Source organism: Macaca thibetana, chromosome 5, assembly GCF_024542745.1.
Source record: "Macaca thibetana thibetana isolate TM-01 chromosome 5, ASM2454274v1, whole genome shotgun sequence".
In the NCBI taxonomy this organism is placed as follows: domain Eukaryota; kingdom Metazoa; phylum Chordata; class Mammalia; order Primates; family Cercopithecidae; genus Macaca; species Macaca thibetana.
Window position 1 is genome coordinate 50,073,668 of NC_065582.1, and position 24,033 is coordinate 50,097,700.

A 24,033-nucleotide genomic window follows, 5' to 3' on the forward strand; every position below is an offset into this window, starting at 1 on the left:
GAGACGGGGTCTCACTCAGCTCCCCCAGGCTGGAATGCAGTGGCACAATCATGGATCATTACAGCCTCCACCTACTAGGCTCAATCTTCCTGCCTCAGCCTCCCGAGTAGCTGGGACCACAGGCGAGTGTCACCAGGCCCAGCTATGTTTTTAATTTTTTGTAAAGACTGGGGCGGGGGGTCTCACTAGGTTGCCCAGGCTGGTCTCAAACTCCTGGGCTCAAGTGATCCTCCTGCCTTGGCCTTCCAAAGCTTTGGGATTATAGTCATGAGCCATCATGCCCAGCCTGACATAACTCTTTACACTTTACTGGAGACCCATAAAAGTAACTAATAATTGATGAGGCATTTACAAAGGAATATTTAAAAAGAAGCTTCAAAATTTCTCCTACGGAATAACTAAATGATGGGAAGGCTTAGGGCTACTGCTGCCTGCTGCCTTCCAGGCCTGCACACTGAGATGAGAAGACAGGAAAGGAGCAGCGAGAGACCCAGCCATTACAGGACAGGACAACTGATTAAAAACTGTTGGCCATAAAAGGCTAGAGAAAACTTTGAAGGAGACAGACAGACAGTAGGCAAAAAGCAAAGCCTAGAAAACTCTTGAGGCTTAGCTGTGAGTGGAATGGTTTATGATGTTTAAAAAAGAAGAGAAAATGACACTTTTGGACCCAAGGAAGTGAGATGCTTTCATCTGGTAAATGTTAAATTAGGAAATATTTTCAGAGAAATTTTTCCCAATTTAATACTTAAATATCTTAGGAAAAATGGCTAATATGTGCTCACACCAATCTTATTCCCATTTTAAACATTATAAAGACAACATAATATATACTTGGCCAGGCGCGGTGGCTCACGCCTGTCATCCCAGCACTTTGGGAGGCTGAGGTGGGTGGATCACTTGAGGTCAGGAGTTCAAGACCAGCCTGGCCAACATGGTGAAACCCTGTTTCTACTAAAAATACAAAAAAATTAGCCAGGCTTGGTGGCACACGCCTTTAATCCCAGCCACTGGGGAGGATGAAGCAGGAGAATCGCTTGAACCTGGGAGGCAAAGGTTGTGGTGAGCCGACATCGCGCCACTGTACTCCAGCCTGGGCGACAGAGACTCCATCTCAAAAAAAAATATTTTTTATGACAGGGTCTCCCTCTCGCCCAGGCTGGAGTACAGTGGCACAATCTTGGCTCACTGCAACCTTCTCCTCCCGTGCTCAAGTAATCCTCCCACCTCAGCCTCCTGAGTAGCTGGGACTACAGGAGTGTGTCATCACACCCAGCTAATTTTTGTGTTTTTTGTAGAGATGGGATTTCTCCATGTTGCCCAGGCTGGTCTTGAATTCCTGGGCTCATCTGATCGGCCTCCCAAAGTGATGAGGTTACATGCGTGAGCCATGGCGCCTGGCCCAAATTCTTCATTTTAAAGGCAGGATTCCTTTCAAATAGTCACAAAACTTTGTTACTTGTCTTCTTAGGAAGCTAAAATTTATTTATTTTAAAATTTTAACAGGGTTTAAGTGAACACAGACCAATACATGAATTGGCAGCACTCAGAACCAGTAGAGGCTGAGAGAGATTCCAGAAAGCTAAAATTTATTTCAAAGATTTGCCATTTGATTCCGTACACCAGACGCACAAATTTCTACTCCACATACAAAAAGCAAAAAGTTCTCTTGAGATGTTACTAATACCAGTTATGATGTTGTTTTACAACTTAAAATGTTAACAGAAGCTCTTATGTTGTTCTTATATAGATGATCTTTCACGTGAAAGAATAAAAATGTGTTCTTTGAAGAAACGGGAGAAGGAAATTTGATCGCTAATTAGGGATGGAAAATTTGGATTAAAACCTTTAACATTTTAAGTCAAGCAAAAAGAGTATTAAATCAATTTAAAGTCAGATCATTTCTCATTTTGGATAATAAAACTACCAAAAGAGCTGTCATGAACAACAATCTACTATTAGGATTTAGCAGTAGCTAGGTTGCCATTTTTGTTAAAACTTGATATTGGAATTTAGAGATTTATGAAGTATTATATAAAGGAAGTATACATATGCATGAATTTTTTTTTTTTTTTTTTTGAGATGGAGTCTTACTTTGTCACCCAGGCTGGAGTGCAGTAGCACGATGTCAGCTCATTGCAACCTCTGCCTCCCAGGTTCAAGCGATGACAGGCATGAGCCACCACGCCCGGTCAAAAAATTTTTTTAAATGAAGGATTAATTACAGAATAATAATGGTGATAAGGAAGAGAGCAAGCGGTGAGAGAAAGGACACAGAGGCAAGACCTGTATTCCCAGTACAGTTACCAACTTGTATAACTTTGATCCAGTCACTCAGCCTTTCAAGAGGCTGTTTTAATCTTAAAACCTGGGCTAACTTCTGCAACATTATGGGCTCATCTTTTTTTTTTTTTCAATTAGTTATTGCCTTAGAGGAAAAAAATACACACAATTTGGAACAGTAATCTTGGTTATCCATCCTCTCTCCCTATTCTTTCACTGTTTTTTTGTTTTGTTTTTTGTTTTTTTCCCATTACCATCTCTCTCCTGAAGGAATAAGCATTTACTCTTAAACTATTATTATTGATTTGGGGCTTAGCACATTCCAAGTACACTCCAGGAACTCTGCTAAATTCTTTACATGCTCTTATTTTAATATATACGACCCTATGTAATAATTACCCAATCTTCAGATGAGGAAATTGAGGTTTAAGTAATTCACCCAAGGCCACAAAATGAGTAAGTCTTAAGGCCAGAATTTAAACCTAGACTACCTGATTCTGTAGAGAATGCATGTTGTTTCTCCAGCCTAACCCTCATTCTCCCTTCTATTAATAGCACCCTATTTTCCTTGGGAATCAGCCCTCCCCTGCTTTCCATTCACATGAACCACTGGCTCCCAGAGAGGGCGTGTGACCTACGTCTGAACAATCAGAGCATCGCACCCCCGCACTCCCTGTCACTACCATAGTTTAGGAAATGGGCATGTAGGACTGTAGTTGGAACTGACAGACAGAGAAATTTACTTCTAGGCTTTTTAGTTACGTGAAACAATAAATTACCTTTTTGCTTAAACTAATTTTCTTAGAGTCCTCACACAGTATCCAAAGCAAGAGATCTTGACCACTGACTCCAGAGAAGTAATTCTCTCTCTTCTCACCACCTCTGAATGTACACACCAATGCTGCCATCTTCATAAGAAGTGATAGAAGAGAATCATAGGCTTCTGAAATCAGGGTGGAAGAACAACAGGAATTCTAACCTGGTTCCTGGGATCCTTCAGATAGTAGGAAGGCCTGGGTCTGTGATAACGTATATTACTTACGCCATGCCAGCCCCAGGACCAAATCCTAGCAATTCAAAGTCTTTTTCAGACCAAACCCAACTGCCCAAAAGTTTCTGAGCTACGAGATCACAAGATTCCTGAGCATTCTTAAGATACCTTAATTGCTCATATTCTCATTCACTGAATTTCAATGCAAATCAAATCAAATCAAGAGAATCAATTTGGTATCTCTCCAACCACCAACACCACATTTTAAGAAATAAAGTATCAATTTGATTCTGTTTTAAGATAGGGTACAAGGTGATTTCATATAATATATTTTTTGACTTATAAACATTAATTTACTTTTAATGAAGATCAACACAGAACAAAAATTAGGATAAGTAACCTAATTGATATTTTATATTTACACAGCATTCACTGAATGTCATCTTCATCATGCTATAAAAAAATTTAACAAAATTTCTACTCTTCTCTCTAGGCATGTTAGCTACATTTTGTTCTATCTGTGCTTCCAAACTTCAATTTCATGTGCATAATTATTTCTCCTGTGTGCCAATCCGGTATTTGTAGCTGCCAATCAGATATTTCCATTTGAAATAGGACCACCTCAATAAACACATGACTAAAACACAATGTTACAGAGCCCGTCCAAATTCGATGTTTCACGTAGTCCCCCGTAGCTCCACTACCTACCTCCCATCACCCAGACTCAACCTCACTCATCTAGTCATCTTCTTTCTCATCACCAAAAGCCAGTCACTGAAGCCTTTGGCTTTATCTTCAAAACACCTCTTTTATCACTCCTTTATTTTCCCCTGTCACCTCAATTCTGGATTTCCAGAGCACCCTATCAACTGATCTCTCTGCCTCTATATATTCAACACTTTTCCCTGAATACTTACTACGTGGTTTAAGAACTGAACTAGGTTGGGCGTGGTGGCTCACACCTGTAATCCCAGCACTTTGGGAGGCCGAGGCAGGCGGATCACGAGGTCAGGAGTTTGAGACCAGACTGGCCAACATGGTGAAACTCTGTCTCTACTAAAAATACAAAAAATTAACCAGGTGTGGTGGCAGGCGCCTGTAATCCCAGCTACTTGGGAGGCTGAGGCAGGAGAATTGCTTGAACCCAGCAGGCGGAGGTTGCAGTGAGCTGAGACCGTGCCACTGCACTCCAGCCTGGGCAACAGAGCAAGACTTTGTCTCAAAAGAAAAAAAAAGGCCGGGCGCGGTGGCTCAAGCCCGTAATCCCAGCACTTTGGGAGGCCGAGACGGGTGGATCACGAGGTCAGGAGATCGAGACCATCCTGGCTAACACGGTGAAACTCCGTCTCTACTAAAAAATACAAAAAACTAGCCGGGCGAGGTGGCGGGCGCCTGTAGTCCCAGCTACTCGGGAGGCTGAGGCAGGAGAATGGCGTGAACCCGGGAAGCAGAGCTTGCAGTGAGCTGAGATCCGGCCACTGCACTCCAGCCTGGGCGACAGAGCGAGACTCTGTCTCAAAAAAAAAGAAAAAAAAAAAGAAAAAAAAAAAACTGAACTAGACATTGGAAGAAGTCTATGAAATTACCAGACATGGATTCTGCCCTGAATAAAACTTAATAAGGGAGGTAAGACAGGTACGTACGAAATGAGATAGAGATCATCTAAACGTTCAGGTAAGTTGCTAAAAAAGTTCATAGAAGGAAGTAGAGTGAAGGTGTGAGGAGACTTTTTTTTTTTCTTAAGAGACAGTGTCTCATTCTCTTGCCCAGGCTGGAGTGCAATGGTGTGATCATGGCTTACTGCAGCCTCCAACTCCTGGGCTCAAGCAATCCTCCTGTCTCAGCCTCCTGAGCAGCTCAGACTACAGATGCATGCCACTGCACTTGGCTAATTTTTTAAAATTTTTGGTAAAGATGGGGCTTCACTAAGTTGCCCAGGCTGGTCTTGAATTTCTGGGCTCAAGTAATCTTTGGCCTCCCAAAGTGCTGGGATTACAGGTGTGAGCCACTGGAATCCGGCTGGCTGCAAGTTTTGTTTTTTTTGTTTTGTTTTTTTTTTTGAGATGAGATCTGTTCCTAATAGAAACAACCCCATTAAGAAGGGGGCAAAGGACATGAACAGATACATTTCAAAACAAGACATACCCGTGGCCAAAAAGCATATGAAAAAATGCTCAACATCACTAATCATTAGAGAAATGTAAATCAAAACCACAATGAGATACTATCTCGCACCAGTCAGAATGGCTATTATTAAAAAGTCAAAAAATAACATATGCTGGCAAAGTTGCAGAGAAAAGACAACACTGCTGGTGGGAGTGTAAATTAGTTCATCCCCTGAGGAAAGTGGTGTGATTCCTCAAAGAGCTAAAAACAGAATTATCATTTGCCCTGGCAATCCCATTATTGGGTATATACTCAAAGGAACATAAATCATTCTGCCATAAAGACATCTACACACGTATGTTCATTACAGTACTATCTACAATAGCAAAGACATGGAATCAGCCTAAATGCCCATCAATAGTAGACGGGATAAAGACAATGTGGTATATACATACCATGGAACACTATGCAACCATGAAAAGAACAAGATTGTGTCCTTTGCCCCCTTCTTAATGGGGTTGTTTCTGTTGCAACATGGAGCCGGAGGCTATTATCCTAAGCAAACTAATGCAGGAACAGAAAACCAAATACCGCATGGACACAAAGACGGGAACAACACACACTGGAGCCTCCTGAAGGGTGGAAGGTGGGAGGAGGAAGATCAGAAAAAATACCTATTGGTACTATGCTTAATATGTGGGTGACAAAATAATCTGTACACCAAAGCCCCGTAACATGAATTTAACTATACAACAAACCTGCACATGTACCCCCTGAACCTAAAATAAAAGTGTTAAGGTGGGGGGGGCTAGACAGAGACAGGATCTGGCTCTGTTGGAGTGGCTCGATCATAGTGCTCTGCACCCTTGAACTCCTGGCCTCAAGCAATGTTCCCACCTCAGCCTCTGGAGTAGCTGGGACTACAGGCACAAGCCACAACACCCAGCTGGAATTTTATAATATAATGGGGAACCACCCAGGGCACTTGAGTCAGGGGAGATAAATCTCTTTGAAGTACAACATTAATCTGGCATTTCGGCAACAATGTACAAAATAGATTAATTGAGGACTGGGAGAACAGGTGAGCTGCTGCAACTGTTAAGCTGCTCCAACATTTCAAAGAGAGGTTAAAAAAAGGACTTGAACTAGAATGTTGAAGACAAGACAGTTAACAGAAAGTGTGCAGGTGGAAAACCAATTGGACTCAGAGAGCAAAGGAGAGGGGTGACACTACAAGGATAAGAAGGATTACAGCAGTACAACCTAGGTGAATTTTGAATTTCATATGATTTTCATGTGTCATGAAATCTTATGATATTTTCCCTAAACATTAAAAAATATAAAAAATCATTCTTAGATTGTGGCCATGTAAAAACAGGCAACAGACCATTTTTGGCCCTCAAGCATAGTTTGCTAACCCTTGTACTGTATCATAATTCTCTGTGCTTATCAAAATGTCTTCTTTCCAGCAATTACTCATTAAATATTTGTTTTACCAGTGTGGGGAGAGGTCCTGATTATTTTCCTTTAGTTAATATGTTAATATTAACTAAATTGCACTTAACATGGGAACATTTCATTTCCACCGCTACAAAAAAGTAAGTGACTAAAATGTTCAAGTAGGAACTGCTGACCTCTAATGGGAGGCTGGATTAAATACAACACCAGGCTTTAATAGGTTGGTGTGTGTCTGTTACTGGAAAATGACTGTGCAAAAGGAATACAATTAGTCATGAAGGGGATACACACACGAGGAAGGAGCATAAGGATTAGAGTTAGGAGTCTCAATTTAAAAGCCTAATGTATTTTTATTTCAGGAATTTAATTTTATAATTTTATTCGACTTCCGAAATTTCGCAAACAAGATTTTCCTCTTTCAATTACACACACGTATTGCTTAGGAACGGATTAGCAGATATAGGCTTTCTTACATTTCATAAAACATTTTAACAGATTCTGAAAGGGCACTGTCGTTAAGTCATGCTTTCTGAAAATTTTCTAGTCCACGATTATCAAAACATTTAACACAATATCTCATTTTTATCAAACAAATAATGTCTAGAATGGCATTTTACTAGTAAAGTAACATAGACCTTTCCAGCTTTAAGATGAAAAACTAGGAAAAATGTCATTTTAGATCAGGCTACAATTTTCCAAAGACATAATACGAACATTTCAGCAGCACTTCAGATGTATTACAGGTTAACAGAAAAGCAGCAGAAGCAGCACACAGAATAAGGCTCTTTATATCACTTTTCAGTTTTAGAAAAAAAGGGCACTAAAAAAAATTAAGCTCTGTGGTTTAAAAAAAAATGCCCAACACAGCTATATCTTTTCCTACTATAGAAACCTCAGAACATGTCTGTAGTCATTTCAACCACAATAAAAATCTCAAGTCTCACCACTGGTGGCACAAATCAATGGTTAGGGCTTTAGAAGAAAAACAATCTCAGTATCCAAGTCCACATTAATATAACAGGTTAGGCTAAAGTTCGGTAGAAGTAATCCCCCAAAAAATATTTTCTCCTTGCTCTTCCCAATCAGAATTATCAACTCTGTGCTCCCAGATTTGTCATACCTGTGGTTCTGTCTTATTTATCACTGCCAGCACTCACCTCAGTAGTTAGGTAATTGACTTTATACACTGCACATGCTTTGTGTTTTTTCAATACTATTATCTCTTAAATTTGCACCTGATTCGTCTGTGATCTTTAAGTATAAACAGCAACCCAGGAACAGATAAAGGGCCCTCAAATCCCAACTCCTCCCCCACCCTCATTCTCTCCACTTTTGAAAGAATTTCCTACTTCCGTTTTGTTTTTGTTTTGTTTTTGAAATATTTCTCCCCTTAGCTGTCTACGTATGCCCTCCACTATCTCTGCTTTCACCTTTGGGTGTACAACTGCAGAACTAATGGTGGCAAATAGGAAAAATAATGTTAAGCCACCAGGAAAGACAAAGAATCTTTTTAAAGGTACCAACTATGAACCAGGTGCTTCATATATGCCCTCATCTGATCCTCACAGCAGCCTAATAAGGTATTATGATCCCAGTTTTTCAGAAGAAAAAAAGAGACTCTGAGAGGTTAAAGAATCTGCCTAAGGTCCATGGTGACCAACTATTTTGGTGTGCTCAATACAGGGAGTCCCCAGGATGTGAGACCCAGTTTCAAAACCTGGACGGTCTTGGGCAAAGTCTGTCACCCTAGTAAGGACACACAGCCCATTCCTACCCTTTCGTAGGTTCAGATTTGAATCCAGGTTAGTGGGGCTCCAAAGCCCACGTACTTCCCAGATTCCCTGCTTCTCCCAAACTGAACTCCCTTCGAACTTCAGAAGCTCCATTATTTTTCACCCCAACGGCTTCTGGGCCAAACCTAATTCTGGTGAAAAATATTTAGCCTTTTATTCTATCTTTTCTTCTGCAAGTATACAAATCTTTCTAAACTCCCTAATACAAAGCACCCCCAAAACCACCACTGAGGGCTCATATGGGACATGAAATACGAATGTGAAAAATTAAAAGACAAAAGCACCAAAGAAAGGTTAATTTCTTTTAACTCTGCTTACTTCACCTCTACCATCATTAGCAGTATAACCCATTGGGGTGGGGGTCGATGATTAGGGAACTGAAAAATAAATTGTTCTTGCCTCAAAGATATGAGGGTAGGAATGTCTGAAGCAAGCCTGTTCTCCCACCACTCCCCACCAAGAGACTGAGGTAAAGATGATCTCTGATTTAAAGCAGTGGTATAAGGCAGGGTAGTTCCACCTATGTTTTAAGGAGTGGCATCAACAGGTGGCATTTAGTGGTGGCTTGCTATGAAGGTGTGTCTAAGGTTTATACCATCAAGAGGCCTAAGCCTTGTCATTGATCCTCATTTCACTGTTGCATTCCAACCCTTCAGAACCTCAAACCTGCCCTGGGGCCTATACTACCTTCTCCTAGCACTATTACTGTCACTCAGTGTTCCCAGTACCAGGGACCCTCAATAACGACTTAAAGGGAATAAAGAATTAGGAGTGTGTCTGAGGTGGCATCGTGAGAAATGCTTTTGGCAACCTGAGTAGGAACTATCACATACAGAATATTTCTGCAGGAAAACAGATTTTTCTAAAATCAGTATCATACAGAAACTACCATAGCAAAACTGTATGCAAGAGAATACCTAAGCACTTCCTCAAAGGCAATGAGCTTTACTTCCACAACACCTAAGGCACTGCTCAAATGAATGTTTAATAACTATTACAGATTAAATGAATTTTCCATGCTAGCGAACTGTCACTGTTTTTCCTTCGTTCATATTTCACTGACTCCCAGCACATGACACACAGTCAATGGGTCGGTAGATAAACCCTACACTCTTGAACTCAAGTGTGGTCCACGGACTAGCTGCACCTGCATCATCCGCGAGATTATCAAATCATAACGTGCATTTTCAACAACTAGATCCCCAGGGAAATCGCATGCACACTGAAGTCTGAAAAACAGTGTCTCAGAAGTTTGCAGTATATGAATCCTTCCAATCCCCAACTCCAATCTCATCAGCATGAGAAAAAAATGGAGCACACACACACCGTGCACAGGGCCAGCGACCAGCCCACGGTGGGGCTGGGACACCTGTCATCCCATCCTCCCCAACAGTTCCCCATCCGCTCACCTTGATCCGCTCCCCATCAATCTCCACCGCTCGTTCTCGGAAATCCACCCCTATCGTGGCCTCGGTGCGGTCAGGGAAGCGGCCAGCGCAGAAGCGGTAGGTCAGGCACGTCTTGCCCACATTGGAGTCGCCGATCACGATTATCTTGAAGATGCGGGAGCGGGCAGGAGGCAAAAACCCGGAGGCTCCTGACACCGCCCCGCTGGACGAAAAGCTTGCCTCGAGCGACGACTCCATCTCCTCAGCCATTCCCCCGACCCGCCCCAAACTGAGGCGGAGGAAAGGAGACACAGAAAGGCTGAGAGATTACGCCACCTCGAGCGCGCGCGCCCAGCCGGCCAGTTCGGCTGCGCAACTTCCCACGAGCCACCGCCCACCAGCCCCGAGCGCGCCTGCGCACCTTCCCGCCCCACCCTCGCGCGCACAGGTGTGGCGCCCGCCCGCCCTGCCGCACTGAGCCGCCTGCTCGTGGCCACACGCCACGCGTCACTCGGGCTGGCGCCGGTCTACCTGGGCAGGCGTGGGGCCTGTCGGGGGCTTTATGGCGGCGCGGAAAGCTAGCCTGCCCAGAGGCTGAGCCGAGCGCCCCAGGCCCAACGCCCTGGCTGACCCAGCCCCGCCACGTCCAACGTTCCCGCCCTCTGGAGGAAGCCGCGCAATCACTCCGGGGGCGGGGAGAGATAGACAGCTGAGAGGAAGGAGGTGCCATGGGCGCTCTCTCGCGAGAGGGCCGCAGAGCCGCCTTTGACGGGGGCGTGTGCCTGGAGAGCGACGGTAAGGATGTCGCCGGGCTCCGGCGTCAGGTCGGTTCCGGCACCGATGTATCGTTTGGTTGCCCCGGAGAAGAGGCAGGTTCCCTCAGCTTGCCGCTGGGGATGTGGCATCGGCTGCGCTCCCCACCGCGGCCGCCTCTGTGAACTGCGGGAGTTGGGACGGTGGCCAGGGCTAGATGGGTGGGACGCGAGTCATCGCCGAAAGCCTGCCCGGTGCGGGGCGCACTTGGAGGCGAGCTGTGGGCCGCACTGAGTTTTGAAGCCTAAGGTCTTCGCAGGCGCATTGCTGTGGGCTGCCGGAGAGCAGGCTGGAGTTCGAGGCCGCCCAACGGAGAGCAGGCGAGAGTTCGAGGCGTAGGCACAGCGCATTTCGCTAGGCATCCCCCAAGTCCCCAAGAATATCCGCGTGATCCTTGTGACCACAGTTTGTTGGGTTAATGTCCCCAGCCCAAAAAGTAGAGCACATCACATGTCTGCCACTTGGGAGCATTGAACCTGGGAGTTACTAGGCGCCTCTGGTGGAAATAAAACTCATTATGCCCTAGTTATGTCTTAGTGCCTGGGTGACGATGATGTGGCGGTTAAAGATTAACTGAGCGCACTTAGAGGTTGTCTTTGTCTACCTAAGGAAAATATCAATAGATTAAACCCCCAACCTTAAAGAATCTCCGTGAATTCTTCTGAGGACACGTCCTATATTGTCATACAAAAGGTCCCAAATATGCAAACAGATTTCCTTTTTGTTAAAAGTTTGTTTTGTTTTGCAGTGACATCTGTTTGAGCAGATGAATAGCCATTGGCAAAGTCAAGGACTGTCGGAGAGGAGGACATGGCAGGCCTTAACTAAAGTGAGGGGGACAATTGAGCACTAAAAGTCCTAGGAAAGGAGATGAGCTGCTTATTCCGTCAGATGAGATGAAAATGTAGTCAGAACAGATGAGTGGTAGAACTTAAACATGCCCGGAGTTGCCAGGAATTTGCAACAGCCTTGATATAGAGTAATTTCTGTTGCTGTAGAAAGACTTTCTACAGTCACTAATATACCAAGTTATGTTCGCTAGAGAAAAAGTTTACTTACCAAGTTTATAGAAATGGGGTGAAAAATCCTAATTACTTATCTGTGAGGTTATTTCCATGAAGATTAATCATCCAGAGACTATTAGAGAGCCTCGGAATATACTTCTAATCTACTCTACCTATCCCATTCAAAGGAGGGACTCTGAAGATTTAAGGACGAAGAGCAGTTGAAAACTGAAAGCTGTGGTTAATGGGAGAATTTCAAGGATGGTGAAAAAAACTCAGCATCATTGCACCCCTGTTCTTTTTTGTATTGTGGACTTTTTAGTTTAGATCTTGGTAAGCTACATCACAAATTCTTTATGCAGAAATTCTTTATGCTAACTCTAACACACTTTTTGGGATATTGCTAATTTAGTCTTTGAATACTGTTTTTGCTATTTCATGATTATATGTTATGTCCTACCAGCTAGATTGCCAACTCTTGACTACTGACTGGAAGTTTATTGTTTATTCAGCAAATAATGAATTAAGTCAGTGAAGTGAGAGATTTCGTATGTAAGGATTGTTAACTTGAACATTTCACCAATTACACACAGTTCAGCCCCACTTAAATTTTAAAAATCATTGTTGGCCCTTGATATCGTTATGAAGAGTTTTGTATTTTCAGCTTGTATTTTGAGAGTGTCCTCATGTGACTGAAATATGTGCTACTCTTCTTAATTGAATAACCCCAGAATCTCCAGAATTGATAATTGGAGGAGATTCTGCTGTTGGGAAAAATGGATGGATTATGCAGCCCTGTTTTTTGACAGTTCATTTTGTCCTTGGAGTCACTACCACTTGGCCTCAAAGTGTGAACATGTAACCCTTTCCTGAATACTTCGCTACACAGCTGAGCAGAAACTGTAAATTTGGATCCTTTGTCAGTACAACTTAAAATGGAACAATTTCAATGGCTTAGGGTAAGATAAGTATGTAAAGATACTTTTGTAATATAAGAAAAAACATCGTTTATTAAAATCACACAGTAGTACCTGGGTGTGGTGGCTCATGCCTATAATCCCAATGCTTTGGGAGGCCAAGGCAGAAGGACTGCTTGAGGCCAGGAATTTGAGACCAACCTGGCCAACATGGTGAAACCCCATCTCTACCAAAAAATACAAAAATTAGCCTGGTGTGATGGCCCACGCCTGTAATCCCAGATACTCTGGAGGCTGAGGTGGGAGAATCGCTTGAACCAGGGAGGCAGAGTTTGCAATGAGCCGAAATTGCAAAACTGCACTCCAGTCTGGGCAATAGAGTGAGACCTCCTGTCTCCGGAAAAAAAAAAAAAAAAAAAAAATGTGGGTGTGGTTGTGTACACCTCTACTCGCTGCTACTCAGGAGGCTGAGGCTGAAGGATCTCTGGAGCCCAGGAGTTCAAGTCTGCAGTGAGCTATAGTTGCACCGCTGCACTCCAGCCTGGGTAACACAGTGAGACCCCCATCTCTAAAACATAAAAGTAAAAAACAGGCTGGGCGCGATGGCTTACGCCTGTAATCCCAACACTTTGGGAGGGTGGATCATGAGGTCAGGAGTTCGAGACCAGCCTGGCCAACATAGCAAAACCTCATCTCTACTAAAAATACAAAAATTAGCTGGGCGTGGTGCTGGGCACCTTTAAACCAGCTGTTCAGGAGGCTGAGGCAGGAGAATCGCTTGAACCCCGTAGACAGAGGTTGTAGTGAGCCAAGATTGTGCCATTACACTCCAGCCTGGGCGACAAGAGCAAGACTCTGTCTCAAAAAAAAAGTAGAAAACAGAATAGCATAAGGATAATCTTATATACAAAATAAGACTACTCAATTTCAGCATTTTTTTTTTAACTAGAGATGCCACCTCCTGATGACGGTGCCAGTTTTCTAACTTGTCTTAGAAACAGCTCTTAGATGATTTTGCTCCTAAGTTCAGGTCTGAGCACAGGGGACAAAGCATTCCCTTTGATTGCCTACGAAAGAAAGGGTTCTCAACCTTGGTACTATTGACATTTTAAGCTAGATAATTCTTTGTTGTGGAAGGTTGTCCTGTGCATTGTGGGATGTTTATTTTATCAGCATCCCTGGCTTCTACCCGGTAAATCCCAGTAGCACCCCACTACCAACCAAAACTGTCTCAAAATGTTGCCAGATGCTGCTTGGGGACAAAAATCCTCCCTCCCTCCCTCCTCCTTGAATGCCACTGGCACTCCTTGAGCCTAAAGAGGGCTCTTCTCACAAGTGTGTGTATCCCAGTTGATAGTGGGAATTACTTCTCCTTTGAAGACACAATTCCAGTTACCCTGAGAAGTATGGCATTGGCCTTGCTGGACTCCACAGAATTACCATATCACTGTGTTTGGTAACCCCAAACATCATCCTAGGGCTTTAATTTCAGTACATAAGTAGCAAATTAGTATTCTTTTATAGGTTAGCTTGCTGAGTTTCAGAATTTTTCAAGTCCTATCTTCATAGCTAAGATCATTGTGGAGTTAATAGCATTTGAACTATGTATTCAGTACTATGCTAGTGGTTGGTGCAGGGGAAGATACAAAAGAAGGTGTGATTTTAGCCCATGAGGAATTTATACTGTATCTGCAGAAGCAAGTTAATATGGAACCGTTAGTGAACACCTGGATAAAATAGAATGTTAAATTTTTCCCTAGAGGTGCTCGGCCTGGACTTCAAGAATTCTAAATGAATTGAAGTATGTTCACAGTAAGAAAGGTTAAAAATGACTCTGCCCACTTGTAGGCCAACAGGAAGCTAGGATGGCAGACCTGGACAATAAACAGGTATTGTCCAAATAAATTGGACAATAAACTGAAGATGAGTGTGCCTGTGGTAGTGGGATTCTTCTAGCTAATAAACCCAAATTGTGAATTAGCAAGACTTGCAAATATTTGATATATGTAAAAAGTACAGTCATGGCCTCTTGTTGTTTCCTCCTCTATCTCGTTCTCTTTATTAGTCCAGGTTCTCTAGAGGGACAGAACTAATAGGAGATACACACACACACACACACACACACACACACACACACACACACACATCTATAATAGGAGTTTATTAAGTAGTATTAACTCACATGATCACAAGGTCCCAGAATAGGCCATATGCAAGCTGAGGAGAAAGGAAGCCAGTCGAGTTTCAAAGCTGAAGAACTTGGAGTCCAATGTTTGAGGACAGGAAGCATCCAACATGGGAGAAAGCTGTAGGCTGGGAGGCTAAGCCAATCTAGTCTTTTCATGTTTTTCTGCGTGCTTTATATTCTAGTTGTGCTGGCAGCTGATTAGATGGTGCCCACCCAGATTAAGGGTGGGTCTGCCTTTCCCAGCCTACTGACTCAAATGTTCATCTCCTTTGGTAACACTCTCACAGACACACTCAGGATCAGTACTTTGCATCCTTTAATCCAATTAAGTTGACTGTATTAACCATCACAAGTCCACCCCTTGTCAAGTTGAACACATACACATCTCCTGAGATCATTCATAATCTTCAAATAATGACAATAATAAGGTCATAATTACATCTAATACAGCTATCCTTTGTACAACTGGAAACACACCAGTCCCCAACCCAAATGCTACTACATAAAGTTAACAATACTTAAATGCTGATATGAAGTAAATCTTACATCACGTGATAAAATGAGACCGGGCGCGGTGGCTCACACCTGCAATCCCAGCACTTTGGGAGGCCGAGGCGAGTAATGGCTTTTGACAGTAATAGAGGGTCTCAACCTGAGTTGTCTTAAGTTTGCATAAGGCTTAGGCGAGGATAAAATAAAGCAGGATCTAGAGATTGGTGAGGAGAAATAAAAATCCTCATTCTTGACAGCTCTCAGCACTTGCAGCCCTCCCCACACAGTCACACTTTCACACACTCACAACCAGATTTACACATATTCCTACGCATGCACACACTCATGCACTTGTGCGCTTACACATTCACGTTCATATACTCACATGCACACATTCACGACACTCACATACTCTACAAACACTCATGCAAAAGGGATTTGTAAGCTGAATGTTTTTTTTTTTTTTTTTTTTTTTTTTTTTTGAGACGGAGTCTTGCTCTGTAGCCCGGGCTGGAGTGCAGTGGCCGGATCTCAGCTCACTGCAAGCTCCGCCTCCCGGGTTTACGCCATTCTCCTGCCTCAGCCTCCGGAGTAGCTGGGACTACAGGCGCCCGCCACCTCGCCCGGCTAGTTTTTTGTATTTTTAGTAGAGACGGGGTTTCACGGTGTTAGCCAGGATGGTCTCGATCTCCTGACCTCGTGATCCGCCGGTCTCGGCCTCCCAAAGTGCTGGGATTACAGGCTTGAGCCACCGCGCCCGGCCTGTAAGCTGAATGTTTAGACCTCAGAACACATTTTCACAAAAATAATATTACGGCCGGGCATGGTGGCTCACACCTGCAATCCCAGCACTTTGGGAGGCCCCGCTGGGTGGCTCACTTGAGGTCAGGAGTTCAGGACCAGCCTGGCCAACATGGTAAAACCCTGTCTCTACTAAAAATACAAAAATTAGCCAGGCATGGTGGCGCAAGCCTGTAATCCCAGCTACTCAGGAGGCTGAGGCAGGAGAATCGCTTGATCCCAGGAGGCAGAGGTTGCAGTGAGCCGAGATCTTGCCACTGTACTCCAGCCTAGGCGACGGAGCGACACTCCGTCTCAAAAAAAAAAAAAAAAAAAGTGAGGCTCTGTCTCAAGAAAAGGAAATGAAATGAAGATATTTTCTTAGTATGAGTGTATATATGCACGAACATGTTTTTAACAAAAGAAGAAGGAAATACTCAGGACAATTAAAATCTTCATTTCTGCAGCTGTTCACTTGGTTGTAGCTGGTATGGATGACTAGCCTTCTACTACCCATTCTGTTCCCTTTGCCTTCAGCAAGCACCTCAGCAGGTCGTGGTTTTTTTCCTGGTGGAGTGACCCAAACCTTCCTTCCTGAAGAGTCTGGACCATTTGTAGTCCTGCCTGGACTGGGCTCTTATAGTTTCCCATTGACTTCAACCACAGGGCGTGGTAATACTGAGAGATGCCCTAATAGATCTCCTGTGTTCCATGCATATGCTTCCTTACCTCTGTTGTGGAGTAGTAGACTGATTTCATCTTGATGGTCTGGGTCAGTCACCCCAGCCAACACTGTAACTCCCTTCTTAGACTGTTGACTTAAAGGTAGGAGGAGCCCCAAGTGTCCAGTTGACAATCTTCCTGTTTAATGGAATCACTGTTGTGTTTCCTGGCGGCAGCGTTCCTCCCTTTGAAACTAAGACCTCTAATCCAGCAGAATGTAATGTTGTGGGAACAGGAAGCAAAAATTTTGCTAGTGGATCTCTAAGGGTGATGATGAGTGGTGCCACTTCCACCCCTTGATTCCTGGACCTGTGAATCCTGGCTGTGAGAGAATTAATATATATTGGACACTGATCCAGGGCATACATGGCCTTCTGGAGAACTTTGCCCCAGCCCTGCAAAGTATTGTCACCTAGTTGATGTTGTAGTTGTGACTTTAAAAGGCCATTCTGTTCTATCAGTCCAGCTGCTTCAGGATGATGGGGGACATGGTAAGACCAGTGAATTCCGTGAGCATGAACCCACTGCCACACTTCTTTAACCATAAAATGAGTACCTTGGTCAGAGGCAATGCTGTGTGGAATACCATGACAGTGGATAAGACATTCTGTGAGTCCACAGATGATAGTAGTCTTGGAAGAAGCATTGCATGCAGGATAGGCAAACCCATATCTGGAATAAGTGTTTAGTCCAGCGAGGACAAACCTCTGCCCTTTCCATGATGAAAGAGGTCCAGTATCATCAACATGCCATCGGGTAGCTGGCTGGTCACCCCAAGGAATGGTGCCATATTGAGGGCTCAGTATTGGTCTCTGCTGCTGGCAAATTGGGCACTCAGCAGTGGCGGTAGCCAGGTCAGCCTTGGTGAGTGGAAGTCCATGTTCCTGAGCCCATATGTAACCTCCATCCCTGCCACCATGGCCACTTTGTTCGTGGGCCCATTGGGCAATGACAGGTGTAACTGGGGAAAGAGGCTGAGAACTATGCACAGAAGGGCTCATCCTATCCACTTGATTATTAAAATCCTCTGCCGAGGTCACCCATTGGTAAGCACTCACATGGGATACAGATATCCTCACAGTTTTTGACCACTCAGAGAGATCCATCCACATACCTCTTTCTCAGATTTCTTTGTCACCAATTTTCCAATTATGCTTCTTCCATGTCCCTGACCATCCAGCCAAACCATTAGTTACAGCCTGTGAATCAGTATATAATCGCACATCTGGCCATTTCTCCTTCCATGCAAAGTGCACAGTCAGGTGCACTTCTCAAAGTTCTGCCCACTGGGAAGATTTCCTTTCACTGCTGTCCTTCAGGGATGTCCTAGAAAGGGGCTGTAGTGCTGCAGCCGTCCACTTTCGGGTAGTGCCTACATATCGTGCAGAACCATCTGTGAACCAGGCCCTAGTCGTCTCTTCCTCTGTCAGCTGATCATAGGGAACTCCCCATGAGGCCATTGGTGCAGGCTGAGAGAGAGAAGTCAGGGTGGCAGGAGTGGAGACCATGGGCATTTGAGCCACTTCCTCATGTAACTTATTTGTGCCTTCGGGACCTGCTTGAGCCCGATCACGTATATACCACTTCTATTTGATGATGGAATGCTGCTGTGCATGACCCACTTTATGGCTAGATGGGTCAGAAAGCACCCAGTTCATGATAGTCAGTTCAGGTTGCATGGTGACTTGATGACACATAGTCAAACGTTCAGTTTCCACCAAAGCCCAGTGACAGGCCAAGGGCTGTCTCTCAAAAGGAGAGTAGTTATCTGCAGAATATGGCAGGGCCTTGCTCCAAAATCCTAGAGGCCTCTTCTGTGATTCACCTATGGGGGCCTGCCAAAGGCTGCAAACAGCAATCCCTTGAGGTGTCACTGACACCTCAAGCACCATTGGATCTGCTGGGTCATATGGCCCAAGTGGCAGAGCAGCTTACACAGCAGTCTGGACCTGTTGCAGAGCCTTCTCCTGTACCCCACTCAAAACTGGCAGCCTTTCGGGTCACTCAGTAAATGGGCCAGAGTAACACACCGAAATGAGGAATGTGTTGCCTCCAAAATCCAAATGGGCCCACTAGGCGTTGTTCCTCTTTCTTGGTGTAGGAGGGGCCAAATGCAGCAATTTATCCTTCACTTTAGAAGGAACATCTTGACAGGACCCACACTACTGGACCCCTAGAAATTTTACTGAGGTAGAAAGTCCCTGAATTTTAGTCAGATTTATTTTCCATCTTCTGTGTCACCAGTAAGTCCAGTGTGTTTGCTACTTGCTACTTCTTGCTCACTGGATCTGATCAGCATAATGTCATCAATGTAATGGACCAGTGTGATAGCTTGTGGAAGCAAAAAGAGATCAAGGTTTCTCCAAATAAGATTATGACATAGCCAGAGAGTTGATATACCTCTGAGGTAGTACAGTAAAAGTATATTGCTGGGCTTGCCAGATGAAGGCAGATTGCTTCTGGTGGGCCTTATGGACAGGAATGGAGAAAAAGGCGTTTGCCAAGTCAATGGCTGCATACCAGGTACCAGGAGATGTGTTAATTTGCTCAAGCAATGAAACCACATCTGATACAGCAGCCGCAATTGGAGTCACCACTTGGTTAAGCTTACGATAATCCACTGTCATTCTCCAAGATTATCTGTCTTTTGCACAGGCCAAATGGGAGAGTTGAACAGGGATGTGGTGGGAATCACCACCCCTGCGTCTTTCAAGTCCTTGATGGTGGCACTAATCTCTGCAACCCCTCCAGGGATGTGATACTGCTTTTGATTTACTATTTTTCTAGGTAGAGGCAGCTCTAATGGCTTCCATTTGGCCTTTTCCACCATAATAGCCCTTACTCTACCAGTCAGGGAGCCAATGGGGGGCGGTTCTGCCAGCTGCTAAGTATGCCTGTGCCAATTATGCATTCTGGCACTGGGAAAATGACCACAGGATGAGTCTGGGGACCCATCGGACACACTGTCAGCTGGACCTGAGCTAAAACTTCATTAATTACCTGAATTTTATAAGCTCCTATGTTAACTGGAGGAGCACAATGACATTTTGGGTCCCCTAGAATCAACGTCAGCTCAGAGCCAGTGTCCAGTAGTACCTGAAATGTTGGATCATTTCCCTTTCCCCAGTGCACAGTTTTACCCTGGTAAAAGGCTGGAGGTCTCCTTGGGGAAGAATGGGAGAAAGATTAACAGCCTAAATTGTTGGTAATGTAGTGGGGTCCTTCCTCAAGGGGACCAGCCTCCCCTTCATTCAAGGGGTTCTGGGTCTATCTTCTGGACCCTCCCAGCTGGGATGAGTATATCTAAAGTGACTAATCCACTCCACCATCCCAATATCCTTAAGCCTTTGGAGCCGTTCCTCTACATTAAACCAAGAGAGATCAGGCATTTCCAGCTTGCTCATAGTGGGCCATCTTTTAATCCATATTTCAGCTAACCAAGCAAATAAACTATTAGAACCTTTTTTAACTCCCCGAGTTGCAACATTAAATGCAGAATCCCCACTTAGTGGGCCCAAATCAATAAATTCAGCCTGATCCAACTCTGTGTTCCTTCCACCATTATCCCACACCCTTAATATCCATTCCCATGCCTGTTCTCCAGATTTCTGCTTATATAAATTTAAAAACTCAAGCAGTTATTTTCAAGTATAGCGCACCTCCTCATGGGTCACAGTCTGAACCTCACCTTTAGGGGCCTGCCAGGACTTTAGTCTAGTTATAGATCTGGAAGCAAACAAGGGTGTTGGGGGTGGCTCTTGAAGAGAATCAACATTATCTTGCCTGGCAACTGCCTCAGGGGAGGTCATCAATATTGCCTTAGGCAGCATAGGGTTTATCTCCTCCGACAAATGTAGAAAGGCTGATGGCAGTGTGGGTCAGGGAGGGGATGTTGCCACTACTGGGGATGGGGAAGCTGTTTCTTTTGGCAAAAAAAGTTCATCAGTGTTTACAAGCTTAGTGTCCCCAACTTCATCAGGGTCCTCCCACACGTCCCCATTCCAACTTGCAGTGTCTCATTCTTTTCCAATCGATGCTCTCACTTCAACAGTAGACACCTGGTGAGGCTGTGCATGCACCTTTCATTGCAGGTCAGCCACTTGCATGATAAGAGCTTGTGTCTGTTTTTCCACAATTTCAGTTCTTTCTCTACAGGAGATAAAGACTCTCACTTAGGACAATCTTAGCAGATTTGAGGCTCAGTATCTGCTTCTGAAGCCAGGAGTTAGAATCCCTTTGGATTCACTTTGTCCAGTGAACTTAGGAACAACCAACCAACTTATTTGTGTTCCTTGGTTCTCCATATACAGTCAAAGGTATTATGTATAGAGTCACTAAACTCCTTGCCTCTCACAAATGATGAATCAGGAGTGTCAAATGCATTTATTTTTCATAACTCTCTAAAAAGTTCATGCCAACGACTATCAGTGTTCTCCATACTATTAGAGTCCTTAGAATTTTGGGGTCTAATCATATTAAGCAGCCAACTCCAGAAACCCCAAAACCAACAAAAGAACTCCATCTTTAATATTCTGTTCTTCTAGAATCACTTCTGATACCAAAATCTGTATTAGGGTTCTCTAGAGAGAAAGAACTAATGGAATAGATACATATATTTATATATAAAGGGGAGTTTATTAAGTAGTTTTAACTCACACCATCACAAGGTCCCGCAATAGACCATCTGCAAGCTGCAAGAAAGGAAACCAGTCTGAGTTCCTGAAGAACTTGGAATCTGATGTTTGAGGACAGAAAGCATCCAGCACAGGAGAAATATATAGGCTGGGATGCTAAGCCAGTCTAATCTTTTCACATATTTCTGCCTGCTTTATATTCTGGTCATGCTGGCAGCTGACTAGATGGTGCCCACCTAGATTAAGGGTGGGTCTGTCTTTCCCAGCCCACTGATTCAAATGTTAAACTCCTTTGGCAACACCCTCACAGATACACACAGGATCAGTACTTTGTGTCCTTCAATCTAATCAAGTTGACAGTCAGTATTAACCGTCACATTCTCTTTCTCCTCACCTTTAGATTGTTTGATTATATACCATTCTTTGTATTTGAAACCTCAACAGGGAAGTAATAGACAATAATTTTCAAAAGAACCTAAGTATCTATACAAGATTTAACAGCTATATTAAACTTCATAACTTGCAGATAGAGAAGTTACCTTTAGTGACCAGGAAACATTTATAAAAATTGATTTTTAAGATTTACACCAAAAAAATCTCAATTTTAAGTTACACACTCTGTTAACAGAGAGCACTAAAAATAATTTTTTAGATAAAAAGATAAAAGGAAATTCATCTAATTGGAAGCTAAAGTGAAAAATGCCTTAAATCTGGGTCAAGGAGAAAATCACAACTGCAATTGCAGATTTATAAACTATTTAGAAATTAATCACAATGAGAACAAAAAAATAGAAACATGAGAGTTCAGCCAAAGTAATATATAAAGTCACAATATTAGATGTTTAATATTAATCAATATAGAAAGAATGAAAATGAAACAAATAGAGGATTCTAGGAAAATGGCAGAATAGGAAGCACAAGAAATCTGTCTCCTTACCTAGACAAAAATTACACTGGCAGAGTCTGTCTTTATGTACAGACAATACCTGACTTAATGATGGTTTCACTTACGATTTTTCAACTTTACAATAGTCCAAAAATGTTACAGATTTTAGTATGCTTCTCGACTTACAGTGAGGTTATGTCCCAGATAAACCCGTTGTAAGTTAAAAATAATATGTCGAAAGTGTGTTTTTGACTTAAGATATTTTCAACTTGTGATGGATTTATCTGGGATATAATTCCATCATAAGTCAAGGAACATCTGTATTTTAGAACTGTAGAATTTATTGAAACTTGCAGCTTCCAGAGGAAGACTTGGACAGTACATTGTGGTTCATTTTGGTCAATTTCTTTAAAAAAAAAATTAGTGTAATAGACACTGTCATTGCCTGAGTCCCTTAAAAAATAAAGCCTAAGGCAAAATGTATATGCTAATGCTTTGAAGAGGATTGCAGAAATGTCTCCAGTTCTTTGTTTCTCCCTATATTCATTCATTTGCAGTGTGTCTCTGTAACTTCTCATTAAGGAGTGGAATCTGTTTCCTCAACCCTGAGTCTGAGCTAGCCTTGTTATGAAGTTTTGCCCAATGGAATGTACTGAAAGTGATCATGTGGTTGTTTTAAGTGTAACCTTTAAGAGGTCTTGCATGCTTCCAGTTGCTTTTTTGGGATCCTACTCAGCTGCTATAGAATAAACCTGGGCTAGCCTATTGGGGGATGAGATTATGTGGCGCAGCAGTGAGCCATCTGTCTTAGACTAGCCAACACTTAGCCAACCTAGCAATTGGGGAAAAAATGCGTGAGTGAGTCCAGCAGAGACCAGAAGAATTGCCCAGCGGAGCCCAGCCCAAATAGCCAATCTATAGCATTGTGACCCAAATAAATGCATGTTGTTTTAAGACCAAAAACAAAAAAAACAAAAAGGAAAGAAAAAGAGGTGGGATTCAGTGGCTCATGCTTGTAATCCTAGCACTTTGGGAAGTCGAGGTGGGTGGATCACCTGAGGTCCGGAGTTCAAGACCACCATGGCCAACATGGCAAAATCCGTCGCTACTAAAAATATAAAATTAGCCAGGCGTGATGGTGAATTCCTGTAGTCCCAGCTACTCTGGAGGCTGAGGCAAGAGAACTACTTGAATCTGGGAGGCAGAGGTTGCAGTGAGCCAAGATCATGTCTCTGCACTCCAGCCTGGGTGACAGAGCGAGAGACTGTCTCAAAAAAATTTAAAAAAAATTGGTCAATTTCCACTCTTAGCACAGTAGCAGCTAACCATCTTCTACCACTGAATCTCATGGCAGGCAGCTGTGCACATATTCCTAGAGTGGTTTGCACACAGCTTGTAGGAGCTAGGGGGGCAAAAAGGACAATGTCCTCAAAACATTAGATCTGAGCTCTGATTCCTAACTGCTACTTGTGATCACAGAGGTGCAGAGTCATTAGCCATTGTTACACTTCTATTGTTGCAAGTCCTTCACCTGGTTGAAGTGACTTCCAGGAGAATTAAAGAGCTGGTGCTTCCCT

At 43.5% G+C, this 24,033-nt stretch overlaps 2 protein-coding genes across 18 annotated transcripts in view; one reads left to right on the forward strand and one right to left on the reverse strand.

Annotated features, from left to right (window-relative positions):
- Positions 1-24,033, forward strand: part of NDUFC1 (NADH:ubiquinone oxidoreductase subunit C1) — an 829,703-nt gene that overhangs the window by 651,500 nt on the left and 154,170 nt on the right. The gene's annotated exons all lie outside the window — the stretch shown is intronic.
- The window catches only part of RAB33B (RAB33B, member RAS oncogene family), a 312,558-nt gene that overhangs the window by 13,640 nt on the left and 274,885 nt on the right, over positions 1-24,033 (reverse strand). Inside the window, exon 2 of the mRNA XM_050790260.1 lies at positions 10,041-10,408. Coding sequence (XP_050646217.1) covers positions 10,041-10,289 — 249 coding nt within the window. The 5' untranslated portion in view covers positions 10,290-10,408. The remainder of the gene's footprint in view (positions 1-10,040; positions 10,409-24,033) is intronic.